The 18,694-nt window shown below is 42.0% G+C and overlaps 1 protein-coding gene across 2 annotated transcripts; it reads left to right on the top strand.

Annotated features, from left to right (window-relative positions):
- The first annotated feature begins 61 nt into the window (after positions 1-61).
- On the top strand, positions 62-18,329 carry ankrd28b (ankyrin repeat domain 28b). 2 transcript variants are annotated; one of them, XM_084556981.1, is made up of 28 exons: positions 62-236; positions 4,547-4,630; positions 5,101-5,179; positions 6,370-6,440; positions 6,571-6,771; positions 8,389-8,476; positions 8,682-8,824; positions 8,927-9,139; positions 10,004-10,082; positions 10,184-10,298; positions 10,526-10,608; positions 10,774-10,837; positions 10,939-11,007; positions 11,084-11,224; positions 11,403-11,514; positions 11,618-11,644; positions 11,755-11,829; positions 11,918-12,119; positions 12,206-12,293; positions 12,377-12,494; positions 14,201-14,420; positions 14,769-14,856; positions 14,941-15,024; positions 15,144-15,289; positions 15,410-15,492; positions 15,830-15,912; positions 16,028-16,119; positions 17,325-18,329. In XM_084556981.1, the coding sequence occupies exons 1-28, from the start codon at positions 210-212 to the stop codon at positions 17,606-17,608; spliced, it is 3,159 nt and encodes a 1,052-aa protein (XP_084413107.1). In that variant the 5' UTR covers positions 62-209; the 3' UTR covers positions 17,609-18,329. The 2 variants fall into 2 exon arrangements, with proteins under 2 accessions (XP_084413107.1, XP_084413106.1); XM_084556980.1 differs by lacking the exon at positions 62-236 and adding an exon at positions 3,813-4,350.
- The last annotated feature ends 365 nt before the right edge of the window (positions 18,330-18,694 follow it).

Here is an 18,694-nt window from a genome sequence, read left to right as displayed (position 1 = left end):
TGAAATATGATGGCGGCAATGTTATGGAGTTTCCGCTACTCCTCTGCTTTCATGCCATCAGGTTAGGAAGCTAGCAAGAGAGCTAAGCTAGAGTCACGCTAGGCCTCCAGCAGACCAGAGGGAGAGCTGCCAAAACCAGACACTACTATTCGGAAGGAGACAAATATCCCTTTATGAATCTGCATGAGAAGCGTTAACATCCCAGAAATATGGTGGTTCTCAAAATTCGAGACCAGGTAAGTGGTCATTGCATCAAAAGCTGCCATAAGTTTAAGCTAATGGTGGCTGGCTAATGTTAGCTAGCTGCCCCGATTTCACCATTCGCCAGCGGAATGTAATTCGAGCCTTTCTGGCTAGTCTTTGAAACGGAAGCATTTGCTAAAGGCATTTCCTAAAGCTGGAAATTTTAATTGTCATTTTCGAGGGGGCACCTGGGTGAAGCAGTGTTGGGCCAGTTGCAGCTGTTTGTCATGTTTTCGGCATCACAATTACAATTAGACACATAGTCAAGCGGTTGTTAGAGTTGTAGACTGGCTATTGATACTGTGTTTATGTCCAGCAATTAGTCCAGACCCATCGTGAAACGCCACTAGCTGCTTCATTGGAGAAGTCAGTTGTTAGCATGTTTTGACACAACTGGTCTTGAGTGGCCCCTTGAAAGTGAATCTATGATTTAAGTCGGTGTTGTACCGTGAGCTGATTGCCATAACAACAAAAGCGATCTGTTGATTGTGACAACTGAACGCTTACATATGTTAGCAACCTGAAGTAGCTAGGTTTCTGATGGCAGTAAAATCAAACAACATGTAAACACCTGAATAATCATTTAGTTGTTGTTTTTTTATGCATAACAAAATTAAATGTTTAATCTTATTTGAAAACCCTCTGGGATTATGATATTAGGGATGTGGGGCACTGGAAGGAGGGATCTGTCAGAAGCTTTGTGTCAGTTTAGTGATTTATTTTTCATATTTATATTTAAGTAGGTTTATAACAGTGATATAATTTATGTCCATTATCCAATCCCTTTAGTCTGGGTCTTAGTGTAAATACTTGAAATAACGTAGCTGTTACCTGCTGAGAAAAGTAGTTTACTGTAACACATACATATATCATGTGAATGCCTAAATTGCTGTGTAATGCTTATAATAAATGTATGAGGTGACTGGCAATGTGTCAGTATTATACTCCTGTCCTTTTTACCACATTAAACACTTAACACCTACTTGTGAAAGTGAAAATAGCGCTCCGTTATCATTTTAAGGGCTTTCGTTTTGCACAGGCCTACTATTCCTGTCACATATATGTACGTGCATGTGCCTTTTATTGTCTGTGTGTGCTTGAATGATTGTGTGCCGCCTGGGCTCCTGTGAGCCGGTTCGGTTGCCAAAGAGCTGTCTCCATGGTGATGGTATTAACTAGCCTGGCTTGTATGAGGAGAGGAGAGGAGAGGAGAGGAGGTGCACAGTCGAGCAGCTAGAGACGAGCACTGAAAAGCTTCTGCATCACTCATGCAGGACTGGAGAACTGAAAACAACAAAATGTAGATCTGTCTTTTCATTGTGGATGGGGGAATACAGAAGACTTTACTGTAAGAGGCATAAGTATGTGCTTGTTACCCTGAATTTGCTCAGAGTCTTCCCTGCAGACATTCATGGGCGCCATAATAGCTAAAAGAGTGGATTGTGGCATGTTTTTAAAAAAAGCGCTAATAGCTTTTCTAGATGGCAATGGCAGTTTTTGTTTTGCTTATTTGAAAGGCCTATTGATCATCGACCGGTCTGCTGAAAAGAAGCACAAGAAGGCTTGAATCTGTGCAAAGGCATAGCCTATCTTCTCTTAACAGTATTAAAATAGTCCAGCGGGAATAATCACTACCATTTTTATCTAGAATGCAAGTGTTATTATACATACCGTATTTTGCATGCTACATTTTTTATTCATTCATTCATTTTCTGTAAGAGCTTGTCCTCTGGAGGACAAGGCAGGGGGGCTGGAGCCTGTCCCAGCTGTCATAGGGTGAGAGGTGGGGTTCACCCTGGACAGGTCGCCTGTCCATCACAGGGCTAATACAGAGAGACAGACAACCACACTTGCTTACGGGCAAATTTAGACTCACCAATTAGCCTAACAAGCATTTCTTTGGACCGTGGATTCGAACTGGCCGACTGCTGTGAGGCATCAGAGCTAACCACCACACCACTGTGCCGCCCATACATTTTTTTTAATTTACCTAAAAAATACTGGAATTTTGCTTCTGGGTTTGTTTCATCCCAAAGTTGTATGCAATAATCTGAACGTTATTGTTTATAATCCCTACAGTACAAATGATTTCTGTCAGCTAAAGGTGAAAGTGTTTGGCTACATGCACAGCGCTTATACAGATTTAGATGCGAGGTTGTGAGCTGTGAGTTTTGTCTAAATTGTAAAGCAGGTGGCCCGAGCTGTACCATTTAAACAAGATGTCACTTGTAAACAAAGCCTCTCAAACTGCATGTCTGCACATTAGCTAATTGGCTAGCTGGGCAGCCTGGTGGGTTAAATGAGGGATGAAGACTTAATGAATAAATGAACTCTCTCATGCTACACCATTAAATTTGAAATCTGTTCTGGTTTCTAGTTTGTATTTCTTTAGCTGATGTATTAAAGGCAGATGAATGTTAATGCAAGACATTTCCCGCTCCACCAACATTTTAGCATGTGATATTAAAACTTATTGCACTTTTCCTCGCTCTGGCTGTTTCATCACATGCCGTGTTCTTGATACGACATGTATTCACGTTGCTTTTGCGTAATATCTCCCCTGGCATCCAACATTTAAGCATCTAAGTATGCAAATAAAAAACATGAGTAATGTCAGGGAAGAGTTAAGTTTTCATGGACGCCAGGAATGTTCCATCTGGAAGGGATCCCCTCCACTCACTGTTGTCCCCATCCAAACCAGCCTAACCCGCAGGCGGCTGAAAACAGCTTGATCAAACACTCTCTGCTGGTGTTGCGGTGGCTCAGATAGGGGAGTTTATCACATGTAATTACACAGTCGATGGCCAACAGTGTTCCCAAATAAATTTGATAAGTCTTAGAGTTGCATCAACAAAAAGCCCAATGCAAACATTTGAAAAGATAAGAGTGTAGAATAAAACAGCCACATGTGTAATCACAACCAGCTGCCAACTTGAAGCCTTTCTGGCAAAATTATTCTTACCAACCTGGTAGTGATATACACTTTTTGCCGTTGCAGAGTGTAATAGCAAGATGTTTTTACGATGCTGGCTGTTGTTGTGAAGATGTGGCCAACTATTTGGAGCTTATGCCTGGTAAGGTTTAGACGTACTGTGTTGAAGCATTTTGTTTTCTCGGTCCCTGTCTTTCACTCTTAAGAGAGATATGAAAGTATGATGACGAATCCTTGCCTTACAGGAAGTACTGGCAAAATTCTCCACACGAGTTGCAAGGAAGAAACCCTTAATATAGCTTCAGTGTCATGTTTTATAACCACAGTTACTCCAGCCAGTCCTTGGTATTTTAAGTTAGCCTTTTCTGCTTTCACAAGTATATATGTATACTTGTTAAAGCACTGGCATAACACTAGTATATGCAACATTTGTAGCACAGCCCAGGTTGCGTAAAATACACAGAAGCCCATTCCCTCTGTATGCCCCCCTAAGAAGGGTGGAGCCATCTTAACTACTTTCTAAAAAGGGAAGGCAGGATTGACATGATCCATAAGGGTCAGACTTTGCAGAGAACTTCTGCAACTTTCTCCTTTACCTCAGTTTTACTTTATTTTTTAGTCTTTCAACATCTTTGCCATCAGTTCTGTGTGGAAACAGATCATTTGTGGACTTATTTTTATCCAGTTTTTCATTTCCGTCTTTGTTGAAGATGCAATCACAGGATGACCTATCATGCTCAAGTTTAAAGAGGACCTGCAGGCAGAGTGAAGATGGGAATTGCGTCCTTAATTTGGAGCGCACGGCTGGACCCGTATTCTTTCAAAGAATGTGTTATCGATGTCTGTGCTGTGGGATGTGCATGGTTTTGCTTGCCAACAGACAGTAAACAAACACAGAAAAGTATTAGAAAGTGGCTGCTGAGCATTTGTCAGTATGGGTCTGGATCGTCTGCCACAGTCATAGGGTGAAATGTGGACATGTCTTTTTGTTAAAATACACATTTACCACCCGCTCTCACAGTTCTGTGTTTTTATCCCTGTGTTTTACTCTGCTTCTGTTGTTTTAAAATGTTTTTAAATGATAAAATCTGATCCCGGAGCAAATGAGTCGCGTGTGCATTGTGGTGCTTGACGACGAGGATCCTGAAGTCGCTCTAAGTTCCAAGGTCTTAAAGGTCTGAATGGCTATTGTTGTCTCAAATGTGACCTATTCTGTTTGCATTTCACTTCTGACAAGGTTGTCACTTGTTCACTGGTTTTATGTTACAAGTAGCAGTGGAAGTCTGAGCTAGTGTTGCACTGCACATAGGGTCAGAAATGTTTTGAAATCCTGTTAATTTTGACTTTTTTTATTTTTTCTTTCTGTTCCAGCCTGCTTTGCTGAAAGCTATTTTTAATGTGGACCCGGATGAAGTACGCTCGCTCATATTCAAAAAAGAGGATGTGAATGCACAGGTAATCCCAACAGTCACCAACTGCATCTGTTTCCTCACATTATTGTTATTTTCAAAAAAAACACCCCAGCAGCACTGAATTTAAAACCTCTAATGTATAATTGTCCTTGAAAGGCCTCATGCAGCACTTTCACTTAACAGTGGCTCAGTTCAAAACAGCACATGGTTGCTTTTACAGTTTCCACTGAATGATCTGGCTCTGCTTATTTTATTGCATTCCTCCACTTACTGCTTTGGTGGGGGTGTTTGTTTCAATAAGGCTGGTTTGTACTTGCTCATGTTTCACTGGTAGGCTTTTCTGAGTTTGGCTTAAACCCACTTAGTGCTGTGAATGGTGGCTGTTAATATTTAAAACTTTAATGTCCTGTTGCAATCAGTCAAGACACAGTGTGCCGTTATTGTCAAATTTGCTTTTGTGAAGTGAAGAATCCAGCGTTTAAATGCAAGCGTCTCTTTATTCACTTGTTACAGGACAATGAGAAGCGAACGCCGCTGCACGCTGCTGCCTATCTTGGAGATGCAGAAATTATAGAGCTGCTGATTCTTTCAGGTATGGTTTCTTCTCAACATTAACGCCAGAGATGCAGCAGTCAGCCTGGAAGCAAAGTGCTATAAGTAACACATATTGATTGAATGTTACATTATAACAATCAGGCAAGATTTCTCGGAAACGGCCTGTGTTATCGGTTAAAGCCTTCAATCACGTGGAAGAGCATACATTATGGGATTATACTATGGGCTTGTTTAAATCAGAAATGTGGTAAAGTATAAGGGGCGGGACACACCAAGCCAGCGGTCAGACGTTTTCCTGGGATCGCACCGTCTGTGAGCTTGTGTAGCCCTAGGCTTTCCGGCGTGTCCCACACCGTTGGCACTAGTCAGACCGATGAATCTGCAGTGGACAAGAGTTGGTGACATAGATCGCTCTAATTGGCTGTTGAGCTTAGAGAATCGGTGCACGAGGAGAAAAACGGCAGTAAACAAAACGACAAAATTCAAAGAGCACACAGAAGGCACTTCTCGTTTTGCATGTTCTTACATCATCTATCTAATTTGAGCATTCAAATACACAAACATTTTCATAGCAACATGATCATCAAGAATGAATAAACTGGACATAATGATATAGTCAAGGCTCACTCTGTATGACGGTTTATTTCTCTTCCTAGTCCTAGCTTCCCAGGTAATAGTAGCTCTTCAGGTATTTCGGGTAAGCGCAGAACATACAGTATGTGCGAGTCAGCCTCTGGCTTTTGTCTCATTTGTCATTTGTTCAAATGCATTTTTGGCTCAGGCACAAACAACAACAGGTGACTGACAAGCCAGCCTTTGTCTCCGGCAGTTTTTTGATGTTGGTTTGATGCGACGTATTTATCATTCTGCTTCTTGTAGCTCAGTTCTAAATTACATTAGCAATCACATAAATCTTTGAAAATCACCTTTGCCAAATTCATCGTCGCCATTCTTCTCCGTACTCCGTACTTAGCACTTACTGAGCAATGCTGACACGTCTAAGAGCATAATACCGCATTTGAAATATAAAACTGACTGGAATGGGCTTATCCAGCCAGATGGTGCATCTGTATTCAATATGATGAAATGGCTCCAGATGCATTTTTGTAAACTGTTCCTAACTTCCCTCCGGCTGTGCAAAAGGCGCACTTTGTAAACACTACACCTAAAGTCATGAAAATCTTTAGACTTGCAAGGGTCTGACACTCAGTGTCCTTTGACTTCTAGGTGCAAGAGTAAACGCCAAAGATAATAAGTGGCTCACTCCTCTGCACCGAGCTGTGGCCTCCTGCAGTGAGGTAAGTGAATCCTCCTCTTGTACATCGGCCATTTCACAATCATATATATTCTACACACCCTTTTATATTTATATATCCAAGAAATTCAAAACTTAAACCCACATGTTTTTGTTTTGTTTTTTGCCTACAGGAGGCTGTCCAGGTGTTGTTGAAACACTCTGCAGATGTAAATGCCCGAGACAAGAACTGGCAGACTCCGCTTCACATCGCCGCGGCCAATAAGGCCGTCCGTTGTGCCGAAGCCCTCGTCCCTCTGCTAAGCAATGTGAATGTGTCTGATAGAGCAGGCCGGACTGCGCTGCACCATGCAGCCTTCAGTGGTCATCTGGAGGTAATATTAAACCTAAAGTGCTGTTTGATTCAGCTGTGAGCTGTACCCAAGAAAGTGCTTCAATGTCATTAGTATTGATTTAGTTGAGCCTTAATGAATAGAAATGCTGGAACATATGAATATTATTTGCCTTAAGAAGCAATTTGCCTTGGAGGATACTGAGTCTGTCTGGTCTTTGGTAAATATATAAAAATTTGAGCTTAAGCTTTATTTGTGTTTTAGCTTTGTTTCAGGTATACCATGACCTGAATGTCTGAGAATCTTTATAGACACATAACCACTGATTTCCTGTATACACTCACATGGCAAAACATTAGGCACAGCTTAAACAAATGCATATAACACAATATAATGTTCGGTTTATTTTGAAACGGTATAAAGGTGGTGATTCAACTGTATGATCTTTTTGGAGGATGTAGTTTGTGGTACTGTTACCTAGATTGAATTAAACGTTTGTTACTCTTATTTATCCTGCTCCACAGACTAAAATAATATAAATATGTGTGTGTGCACTACAGTAAAGTTCAATAGTACTACAAAGCACAGTCTCTAAACTGAAAACTGTTGAATCATCATGTTCCTCAGTTAGTTTTAAATAACTGCTGAATATCACAACCTTTATGAGGTGCAGGGCAAGTATAAGTTCTTGATGTGCTGAGAGGAAGTGTTTCTACTTGCCTCATAAATGTGTAAACACAATGGGCGCTCTAGGATTGCAACACAGAACAAGAGCTATTATTGCCTGTTTAAGAAGCGTGAGGTGAGAACAATAGACCTCCCGGTAACGCCAGCCACAATTCACTCTTCATAAGAATTATTATCTTTGACAAACCTTTAGATGTTTTTAATTTTTCATGTAGTGAAAACAGTATTATAAATGTTATGTTTGGTAAACCATCTGGTCTATCCTTACATTGTCTTTCAAGCAACCGTGGAGCTAAGCTGGGTTTATCTTGTAATAGGGTGATAGGGTAATAGGCTGATTTACAAGCCAGATAAATTCAGTCCAGTCACTGAAATCCAAACATCAGAATAGACTGTGCACAGTTCAGCAAACCTGAAAGCCTTTCAATGAATCATTAATATTTTCGTTAAGTATATAAAAATGCATGACATGTTTTCAGATATAAACCTGACACCGTGGGCTGTCGGTCATAACTCGTGTCACAGACTCAAGGATGCTATGTGCTCAGACAGTGCTTGGGCGTTCATGCACTTGCATGCAAATGACTCTGCAGTCGTATATTTGCATGCAAATGAGTTATCTTAAAAGTGGAAATGTCTTGTCCAGCATTGCAAATGGTAAGAAGTCAATGCTGTTCAGAGAACCTTTTAGTTATAAAGTAGTATTCCAGTAAAACAAAACAAATCTAATCTAATCTAATTCAATGCATTAGAGCTACGCAATGCTCAAAATCTGTGTTCTTTTGTCGTACATGTATTGAGTGTATGGTCAGTAAAAAAATGATTTATAGCCTTTTAGGGGTTCAATATTATGAGATGAAAGTAGCTGTCTATGGTGTTGACACGATGAATTGATGCTGTTAGCGTGAGTATTAAATCATTAAACAAACTTCCCCTGGCGTGATTCCTTTTTTTCTCCGTTGCTGTTGTTAGATGGTGAGGCTCTTGCTCTCCAGAGGAGCCAACATCAACGCTTTTGACAAGAAGGACCGACGTGCGATCCACTGGGCGGCCTACATGGGTAAACATAAAAACTAACCTTTTCATTTTTCATTTTCAAGGTAACATTAAGAATTCCTTTTTTCTTGGGATCAGTAAAAGTCTCCAGGCTTAGATGAAACAAATTATTAAAATCGGTTGTCATGCTCTGTTCTGAGCATATAAAATATTTGATGATACCTTGATATAATATTTGTGTAATCAAATCATTGTCTTTTTCTTCTCAGGGCACATAGAAGTGGTGAAGCTGCTGGCATCTCATGGAGCTGAAGTGGCTTGCAAAGATAAGAAAGCTTACACCCCCCTACACGCAGCAGCCTCTAGTGGAATGATCAGCGTTGTTAAATACCTCCTGGACTTGGGGGTAGATGTAAGTTCCACCTACGGTCCTATTCCCATTACACTGTCTGCTGTGACAGTCCTGTTTTTAGTTTTGTTGGGAACAGCCCGGTCACGTCTATTTCCTGTTTAGATCAATGAGCCCAACGCGTACGGCAACACGCCCCTCCACGTGGCCTGCTACAACGGGCAGGACGTGGTCGTGAATGAGCTCATAGAGTGCGGAGCTAATGTCAACCAGGTGAACGAGAAGGGCTTCGCGCCTCTCCATTTTACTGCTGCCTCACGCCACGGGGCACTCTGTCTGGAGCTCCTGGTGTGCAACGGGGCTGACGTCAACATCAAGGTGAGTAATATCCAGAACGTTTCATCTTGTTGAATTCCTTGGAAAAAGATTGCACACTGTGATTCAGGGAACTCACTCACTGAATGTTTGTGGTTAAGAGTAAGACAGTCAAACTGCACTGATCAGCCATAACGTTATGACTACCTGGTCTTAATAATCACATAGTCACTGTCTGTCCATCTGTTGAGAAGTGTTTCCAGTATATTACACAACAAGTGAACATTTTGTCCTGGAAGTGGAAAGGTTGGAAACCGCTGTGAATGCTGGTTCTGATAGAGTTCTGAAAGGTGCCCAGAACAAAGCTTTGTTTCCAGTGGGGCTGCATAGTCAGGGTGCCAGTGCTGACCCGTGTCCACTGCCAAAAACACCTACAATGGACATGTGAGCATCGGACCACAGGGCAACAGAGAAGGTGGCCTGGTCTGATGTATCACATTTTCTTTTACGTCTCATGGGTGTTCTGCTGTGAAACATACGGCACCAGGAAGCAATGAACACCTCCATGCTGTTGCCGTGGGCGTGTGCTTGTTATGCAACAATGTTCAGGAAATATCAAAGTAACATCCACATGAATTCCAGGACCTAGCTTTCCTAGAAGAACATTCATTTGTAATGAGCTCATCAGTGTTATTCACTTCACAGGTTGGTGGTTTTAATGCTGTGGCTGATCAATGTAGTTTCTTGGTTATGTTTAATAGTGTAGTAATAAATGATTGTACTAAAACGTTATTGTGCCCATTTCGCAGTTTATAAATTAGAATAATGGTTTTATAATTTCTCTCAGTTTGGGGGAATCTGTCGTGATCAATAAAATGTATTATATATAAATTATATTATTATACCTCTGTGTTTGTTTCGCTTCAGAGTAAAGATGGGAAGACTCCCCTCCACATGACAGCCATCCACGGGAGGTTTTCTAGATCTCAAGCAATCATTGAGAATGGTGAGCTCTTCGTAAAGAAATCAGCTTCGTACACTTTTTTTCTGTCCTCAGGCTGGACTGTGAGACTTAAAACTGCTATGTTTTGTGTTTTTTTTCCAAAGGTGCTGAGATTGACTGTGAAGATAAAAACGGAAATACGCCACTACACATTGCGGCTCGATACGGACACGAGCTCCTCATCAACACCCTCATCACTAACAGAGCTGACACGGCTAAGTGAGTGAGCCTTTCTGCCGTTTCCGTTTCTTTAGTCAGCGTTCCAACTTCATGCATCGTGACAGAACACGGTTTAAGCTTTCCAAGGCGAAAATAATGTCTGTTATGTAACTGATACAAATGAATCTGGGCTATTAATAGTAATTCAATATCCTCAGTTTGGTACCAAAGCTATTACATGATGAATCAATACGATTTGTGTTTTTTTGTGTTTTTTGTTTTTTCAGACGGGGGGTTCATGGTATGTTTCCACTGCATTTGGCTGCTCTCAGTGGCTTCTCTGACTGCTGCCGCAAGCTCTTGTCTTCAGGTGAGAAACAAAACGACAATTGCATTTGAATTATTGTTAAAATCCTTAACAATGTTTTTTTTGTTTTGGTATCCGCAATTGTTATAACATCTGTATTGTAAAGCCTCATAAACAGACAGCAGTATGCTCAAGCTCTTGTTTGTAATCCTTTATAAATCTATTCAGGCTTTGACATTGATACTCCTGATGACTTTGGAAGGACCTGTTTACATGCTGCAGCTGCTGGAGGGTGAGTGCAGGACAGCTGCACATTTTGCTTCATATTAACTCAAACTGTTAGGGTGTATTTTAAGATCTTTAATCATTTAAATATTAATTCTAACCCCTCAGAAACCTGGAATGTCTCAATCTTCTCCTCAACACTGGGGCGGACTTTAACAGAAAGGACAGCTTTGGCAGGTATGTTTCATTAAACTGTGGATCTGGATTAAGAGTCAAATTCAAACGGAGAACTGAGCTATGTTTGCTTTTCCAGGACCCCTCTGCACTACGCTGCCGCCAATTGTAACTACCAGTGCCTGTTTGCTCTGGTGGGCTCCGGGGCTAGCGTCAATGACCTGGACGAGCGGGGCTGCACCCCCCTCCACTACGCCGCAGCCTCCGACACAGATGGAAAGTCAGTAGCACCTTGAAATTTCTTTTTTTCTTAAAAGACACGGCCGCTGTGTGGGAGGCGGCTGATGTTTTTGCATTTTCATGAATAAAAGATCATTATCAGTTGTGCTGAGTAACACTTCAATGCTGGAAGCCAGCGTGTTGTTGCCTTGACTACAGCTTCTTTGTTGTGTCTACAGGTGCCTGGAATATTTACTGAGAAACGATGCAAATCCAGGGATCCGGGACAATCAGGGCTACAATGCTGTGCACTACGCCTCAGCATACGGGCATCGTCTTTGTCTGGAGCTGGTGAGAATCTCTCCGGAGATTACATGTCAGCTTAAAACTCAGCATCTACATTTTTTCATATTATGTTTAATGCATTGTCTTTTCTCCTGCATGCTCTTAACAGATTGCAAGTGAAACACCCCTAGATGTGGTGAGTTGATTTGTACTTTTCAAATATGCAAAATAGGCCACAGTGCCATGCATACCTTCACCACAGAGCTATTAGGCTAAATATCTAATTTGTTCACCTGGTTTGTTCAGCTAATGGAAACCTCAGGTACAGACATCCTGAATGACTCCGATGTCCGAGCCCCTGTCAGCCCCCTGCACCTCGCTGTGAGTAACGTGTATCGCCTGTTAGCAGCCTCTGAGTGAGTAGTAGATGTCAGAACTTCCACTTACACATGTCGAATTCATCTTTTAGGCATACCATGGTCACCATCACGCTATGGAGGTTCTGGTGCAGTCGCTGCTCGACCTGGATGTGAGAAACAGCCAGGGGCGCACACCCCTAGACCTGGCTGCCTTCAAGGGTCATGTGGAGTGTGTGGACGTCCTAATCAACCAGGGAGCCTCCATCTTAGTCAAAGATTTTACCTTGAAGCGAACCCCTATCCACGCAGCAGGTACGTATCCTGAGCCACATCTGAAATTTCCAACCCCTAATACGAATGAATAATGAATAATACAAATGTCCTGTGCTTTCTCACAGCTACTAATGGTCATTCAGAGTGTTTGCGTTTGCTGATTGGAAATGCTGATCTTCAAAGTGCAGTAGACATTCAAGATGGGAATGGACAGTAAGTAAAATAATGGCTGTGTTTTTTTTCCCCCCTCTCATGTTCTAACGTAATAGCTGACATTATTATTTGTTATCTCCTAGAACGCCTCTGATGCTGTCGGTCCTGAGTGGACACACAGATTGTGTGTTTTCTCTGCTCAACAAGGGAGCCAATGTAGAAGCCAAAGACAAGTGGGGCAGGACGGCCCTGCACAGAGGAGTAAGCTAGGAGTCTCTATTTTTGCTATAAATGTACTTGGCGCTGGATGTTTTGGGATTGTTTGCTGTATAGAAACCTTGCTGCCACTACCAAACATCACATGTAGAGCATAAGTTCCTAATAGCTTTTGTGTAATGTTACAGTGTGAATGTGTCATTATCAAATAGTGTTTTGTGTAGTTTTGTCAGCCCCTAAATCAATTTGCATTATTTACATAGAGTTGCACGCAAAAAAAAATTGAAAACATAGCAATCCACAGGATAAATAAAATCTCTATCTGTCTATCTATCGATCAGTTCTGACTCTTTAAACCTTGTGATAACACTTAGACATGGGCCTGCTAGGAGGAACCTGGAACCTAGGAGGAAAAGGTTTAGCTGGCACAAAGAGTGGTGATCCACAAACTGGTTCTGCATGGAAAAGTCATTTGAAGGAAACTTTACCTGTGACCACATCACAAAAGTCAGCGTCTGAAGTATGCGAATTGTTGTTGTTGTGCTTCAGACGGAAGTTCAGACAGTGCTCTTTGATCACTATCTACAAAGCTGTGCTTGGCAGCGTATGATGAAAAAACACAGCCGACTGTTAAGTGTCGGTGTGAAAATATTCTGTTTTGGGGTTGTGTGGCGGGCCGGCCAGTAGGGGTTGAACGACTTTGGATTTCTTAAAGTCGACTAATGTGTGCATAATATGCTTTGAGACAATGAAATCTGTATTCTTGACCTGATACATACTGTAAATAGAAGCTATGGAGGCTTTTCTGCAAAGTAACTGAAGCTTGAACACCGGCTACTGTCGGGCGTAGCCTACACAAACACCACAAACACCATCAGTCTGACACTTCTAATATGTGTCTCTTGCTCTGCAAAAAAAAAAAAAAAACACCACGCTTTACAACCACAGCAACAATGTGAACTATTAGAACACAACACTGAACATAAACACATGTGAACGTAAACACAATACTGTGCGCTGCAGATATGTTTAGCCTATATAAATCGGCACCGTCAATAGCGCTTACTTCACAGCGCGTTATAAGATAGGTTAATGTAGCCGGGATAAAAAAGAAAACTGGAAGCCTTTTCCATGCATAGCAGCTAAAGTCACCTGTTGCCGTTGGTGAAGTTGTTAATTGACTATCGTTGAGAGGATTTGGATCGTTCCTCTGCTAGCGTTAGCGGATGTCTTTTCAGACGAGTGTGTATTGCAGTTGTGCTTTTGTTGTATTTCAGGACTGACTTACATATTCTGCATGTCACGGTAGAATGGGCTTCATCTGAAGTATTTCCTCACACTTGATGAACCACCATTAGTTTGCTGTGACGACCCTCCTCACCTGTCTTCTGGGAGGCGTCCATGTTCTTATTGTCGCGTGATCGGCGACTAGGTCGACTTCCTGCTTAAAGCGTGACGGCACAGCAGTAAAGTCGACTAGTCGGTTCAACCCCTAGTGGCCAGTAGCACAGATAGAGATTGACGAGTGGATTTTGTAATTATCAGCAAATTGTACATGCAGACAGGAAGTCCTACTTCAAGAAACATGAGCAGAAGCTTTGTGAGAGGCACACACAGTCTGTGGGTAGATCACTGTGTTTATGTGAGACGGTCTAAAAGTATTTTAGAAGAGTGTGTGTGTGTGTGTGTGTGTGTACGTCATCAATTGGGATATAAAGAATCCTCAGTATAAAACTGTTTTCTGTCCTCAGGCAGTGACCGGTCATGAAGAAAGTGTGGAGGCCTTGCTTCAGCACAGCGCCAACTTCTTGGTGCGAGACTGCAAAGGGCGCACACCGATCCACCTGGCGGCAGCCTGTGGACACATAGGGGTACTGGGAGGCCTTCTGCATGCTGCCCAATCAGTGGAAACACTCCCTGTCTTAACAGACAACCAAGGCTACACCCCACTGCACTGGGCCTGCTACAATGGTACAGACAAGACGGTCTGAAGACCTCTTAAAATGAATCAGTCAATATAGTTATGGAAATGTACATCTGATGTTTAGTAATGTATGCTCTTAAATACAAGCATGCTGCCAAGTAGAGTTGGTAAATGGAGCACTTAAGCAACATTGATTTAAAACAACATTGATTTAAAACAGGCACGCACTTTTGTTTATTTCCATTTTTCATGCTTGTTTATGTTTTTTAATGGATTTCCTGCAATTTTTTAATGCACCCTGAGGTTAAATGTTGACACATGCTGCTGAAGGCAAATGTCGATAGTGGGCGCCTTGTGATGAAGGCTGATAACAGCTAATGCTTTCTTTCCTGCAGGTCACGATACGTGTGTGGAGGTTTTGCTGGAGCAGGAGGTTTTTCACAAGGCCGAAGGCAACTCTTTCAGCCCCCTCCACTGTGCTGTGTAAGATCTTGCGCTGTCTTCTTCTTCGATTGATGTGCGAGAGGACAGAACCTTTAACAGATTGGACAAATGTGCTCTCTTTAGAATCCATGACAACGAAGGTGCTGCTGAGATGCTGATTGACACTCTGGGACCTGCCATTGTCAACGCCAAAGACAGCAAAAACAGGTATAGACTTGGAATATAAGAACAAGTGCAGCGGTAATTTGATCAGTGTATTAAAAGTGAATATTTTGAATATCATCGTTTGATTAACAATTTCCCTCGCTCTGACATTATTTGTGCAGGACCCCACTGCACGCAGCAGCCTTCACCGACCACGTCGAGTGTCTGCAGCTGCTGCTGAGCCACAACGCTCAGGTCAACAGTGTCGATGCGGCAGGGAAGACCCCGCTGATGATGGCTGCAGAGAACGGCCAGACCAACGCTGTCGGTACGAATGTCTCTGCGTTAACTGCCGACCTGGGAAATATCTCACTGGAAACGTAATAATCGCTACAGTATTGGATTAACTTTGGTTTGTTTTTCCTGCACTTGATCATCTCGCTGTTAGAGCTGCTGGTGAGCAGTGCGAAAGCAGATCTCACTCTACAGGATGCTGTGAAGAACACTGCTCTTCATCTGGCCTGCAGTAAGGTGTGTATTACTGTGTGATGGCTCTGTTCTCACTTTGCAGAAAATAATGCAGCTGCCCCACGTCTGTGGAATGCCCTCCCTGACACCTTGAGGGCACCACAATCCACTGACTGTTTTAAAAAAGGTCTTAAGACATTTCTTTTTAGCAAAGCTTTTGGTCCCCTTTAGATGTTTTTTCTTTTTTAAAACCTTTTCTTCTTCTTTTTAACCTGTAGCACTTTGAGATATTTGATGTAAAGTGCTTTATAAATAAAATTTATTATTATTATTATTATTACCATAATTTACCGTGTGCAACTCTTGTTGTCCCTTGTTGCAACGTGCTTGTTCTCTACAGGGTCATGAAACCAGTGCCTTGTTGATATTGGAGAAAATCACAGACAGAAACCTCATAAATGCTACTAACGCCGCCTTACAGACGTATGTATCACTTGTAATCACATTGTCTCTTGGTGCATTTGAGCGATGGAGCAGAGTGAAATGTTTTGTTACAGTCTGCCTGTCCATGACATCCAAGGTTTATCTTTCTTTTAAGGCCCCTACACGTGGCTGCAAGAAATGGCTTGACTGTGGTGGTGCAAGAGCTGCTTGCAAAGGGAGCCAGCGTCCTTGCAGTCGATGAAAATGGTGAAGTCACTTTAGCTTTCTTTCTTTTACTGTTGTACTGTTTTATCAGGGCTCTTAGAGTTCATTGAAACATCTAGCAAAGTGCCATTGGGCGACCTTGATTTTACATAATAAATACACTTCTAAGCATTTCAGCCGCTTGTTACCTTTCTAAGATTCTTTGTCCTTAAATACTGATAGAGATAGCCCTTACTGGGAGAAATGCCTTGAATGGTCTAGTATTGATCCTGAAAGTTTCATGTTACAGATGACCAAGAAAAAAAAAAGCAACCTATGGAAACAGACTTTCTTTTTTTTTTTTAACAATTTATTTATTAAGATTTCGTACAACACTTCAAGGTCAGTGCAATCAATTAACATCCCACATTTCAATTTTGACCATGGACACTGCTTACAGGGGCAGCTCTATTATGTAAAAAGGTCAGAAATCCTCCCCAGCATTTATCAAAGACTGATGGTTTTTTCCTGAGATTAAACATGATCTTTTCTGGTGGCAGGTATGACGAGAGCTCTTTAAGCCACAAAGAAACACCAGGGGGCTCCTCGCTTTTCCAGTTGATAGCTATACATTTGTTAGCTGCAATTAGGGCTAGTCTGACGAAGCGAGTGTTGTCTTTCGTGTTATTTGGTAAGACCGACAGGTCTCCTAATAACGTCAGCCGTGGATTGGCTGGGATTTCCACCCCCATAATTCCTTTAATAATGTCCAAAATAGATCTCCAGTACTGCTTCAGACATCCACACGTCCAAAACATGTGAAGAAGGGACCCTGTTTCAGTCTTACACCTAGGGCAGTGGAAACAGACTTTCTTACTGTTACTCTGCTGTGTATCACATCACGTCACCAGCTGCTGTATTCTTTACTTTTGCACTAACAGCAGAAAAATGTGCAAAAACACCCAACATTTCCTTGTTTTGGTCTTTCGCAGCTTTTATGTTTAGTGTCTGACAGTAAACTCAAGGACGCAAGAACAAAACAAGTAATATGACTGTATCGACGTGGGCAATAAGACATTTCTCCCGACATTCTTCACCTATTTTGACATTTTATGGATTAAATGATAAGAAAAATTCAGCCCTAATAGTCTGGAATTAAGTTAATCCTTTTCACCATATAAATGAATAAATTCAGTATTGATCCTAGAACCTGACAGACTGTGCTATTTTGATGGAAATATAACACAGGTGCATTGTCATTATTTCAGGTTACACCCCCGCCTTGGCTTGTGCCCCCAACAAAGATGTGGCAGACTGCCTCGCCCTCATCCTGGCCACCATGATGCCTGTGTCCCCTTGTACCCCGGCGCCCACCCTCTCTTTCAGTGCCATTAACCACTACACTACCAGCCCCTCCAAGAGCGTCACGTTCGACAGCCTGCCCGTGCTGCGTGGTGAGCACAGCTCCTACTGCAGCTTCAACAACATCAGCCATCACGATGGCTTCTACAAAGACGAGGAGCTCAATGACTCGGATTCAGAGACGTACTGAGGGCACAGGAGAAAGTAATAAATGCATAAACACACACATTGTGTCTTAAAAATCACCCACTGCAAGCTTGGGAGGGCAGAATAAGACACGCGCCCCACAGGAGCCTTAAGAGTCCCACCCCACCCCCTACCAGAGAGCAAGCGAGGGAGGAGGTGCAGCAGGCTGGCCCACACTCATCCCGACCTCATCCAGCACTAGGTGTCCTTCAGCTGATACTGGACCTTAGTAACTACTGCTTTACCAACATTGACTTACTGAGTGCAAAAGCAGGGCAGAAGGCGACCTTTTTACGGCAATAACATGCTGAAGATGGGTGGGTGCACCTCACTGAGAGCTAAACCAACAGGGACCAAAAAGACATGGATGCATTTTAACCCAGTTTTAACTGTGTAAATGAGACAGAGAATTTTCCGGTTTATCGGTTAGAGGATGGTGGGTGCAACTTTCATTGGTAGATATCCGCACACTACATCTGTCAGAATGCACTTGTCTTTCAAGTCTGTAAATCACAAGGGGGGAAATCATTTATTTTTTGAGATCAAAATTTTAATATACCCATTTTTCCTGTCTTAAACTCCTCTAGAAAATAATCTGATTTACTGATCTGAGTAATTTCCAAACATGTGGTATGCACCGGGTTATTCTTAAGATGATCAACCTTACCTTTGTATATTGATCTGTCCGTTGCGGTTTAGTCTTTGAGGAATAAATTATTTGTGTACTTTTGTTTCCGTTATGTGTTCATTTTGTGCCTTCATTAGTTACTGAGAAAAGACTGGTTTGTAGAGGCAGCTGCGAAAGTACAGTGATGCACAGTAGGTAAGTATTTAAAAATTTGTAACAAGCACTGATCCAATACTGAGGTATGTAGGCTCAGCTCTGTGAGGAGAAACACTGTAAACCAATGAAAGGATGGCATTTGAATTTTCTTCTGTCTGAATGATATTTTTGCTCTTATATTAGTCAATGTATGTTGACGAGTTTTGCTTGCTTTAATTACAAAAAAAAAAACAAAAACAAAGAAACCACTCGATCGTACCATGATTCAAAAAATTTCTCGGTTTTGTCTGAAAAATCCTTTTAACT

The sequence above is a fragment of the Chelon labrosus genome (assembly GCF_963514085.1).
Source record: "Chelon labrosus genome assembly, chromosome: 12".
Taxonomy (NCBI): domain Eukaryota; kingdom Metazoa; phylum Chordata; class Actinopteri; order Mugiliformes; family Mugilidae; genus Chelon; species Chelon labrosus.
This window is presented reverse-complemented; position numbering and strand designations above follow the sequence as displayed.

Bases quoted from the DNA above. Each gene is read 5' to 3' on its own strand.
- ankrd28b (XM_084556980.1), top strand. From the start codon at position 4,279: ATGAGTCGCGTGTGCATTGTGGTGCTTGACGACGAGGATCCTGAAGTC. The intron at 6,441-6,570 runs GTAAGTGAATCC...TTTTGCCTACAG, and splicing joins CTGTGGCCTCCTGCAGTGAG to GAGGCTGTCCAGGTGTTGTT. The intron at 12,294-12,376 runs GTAAGTAAAATA...GTTATCTCCTAG, and splicing joins ATTCAAGATGGGAATGGACA to AACGCCTCTGATGCTGTCGG.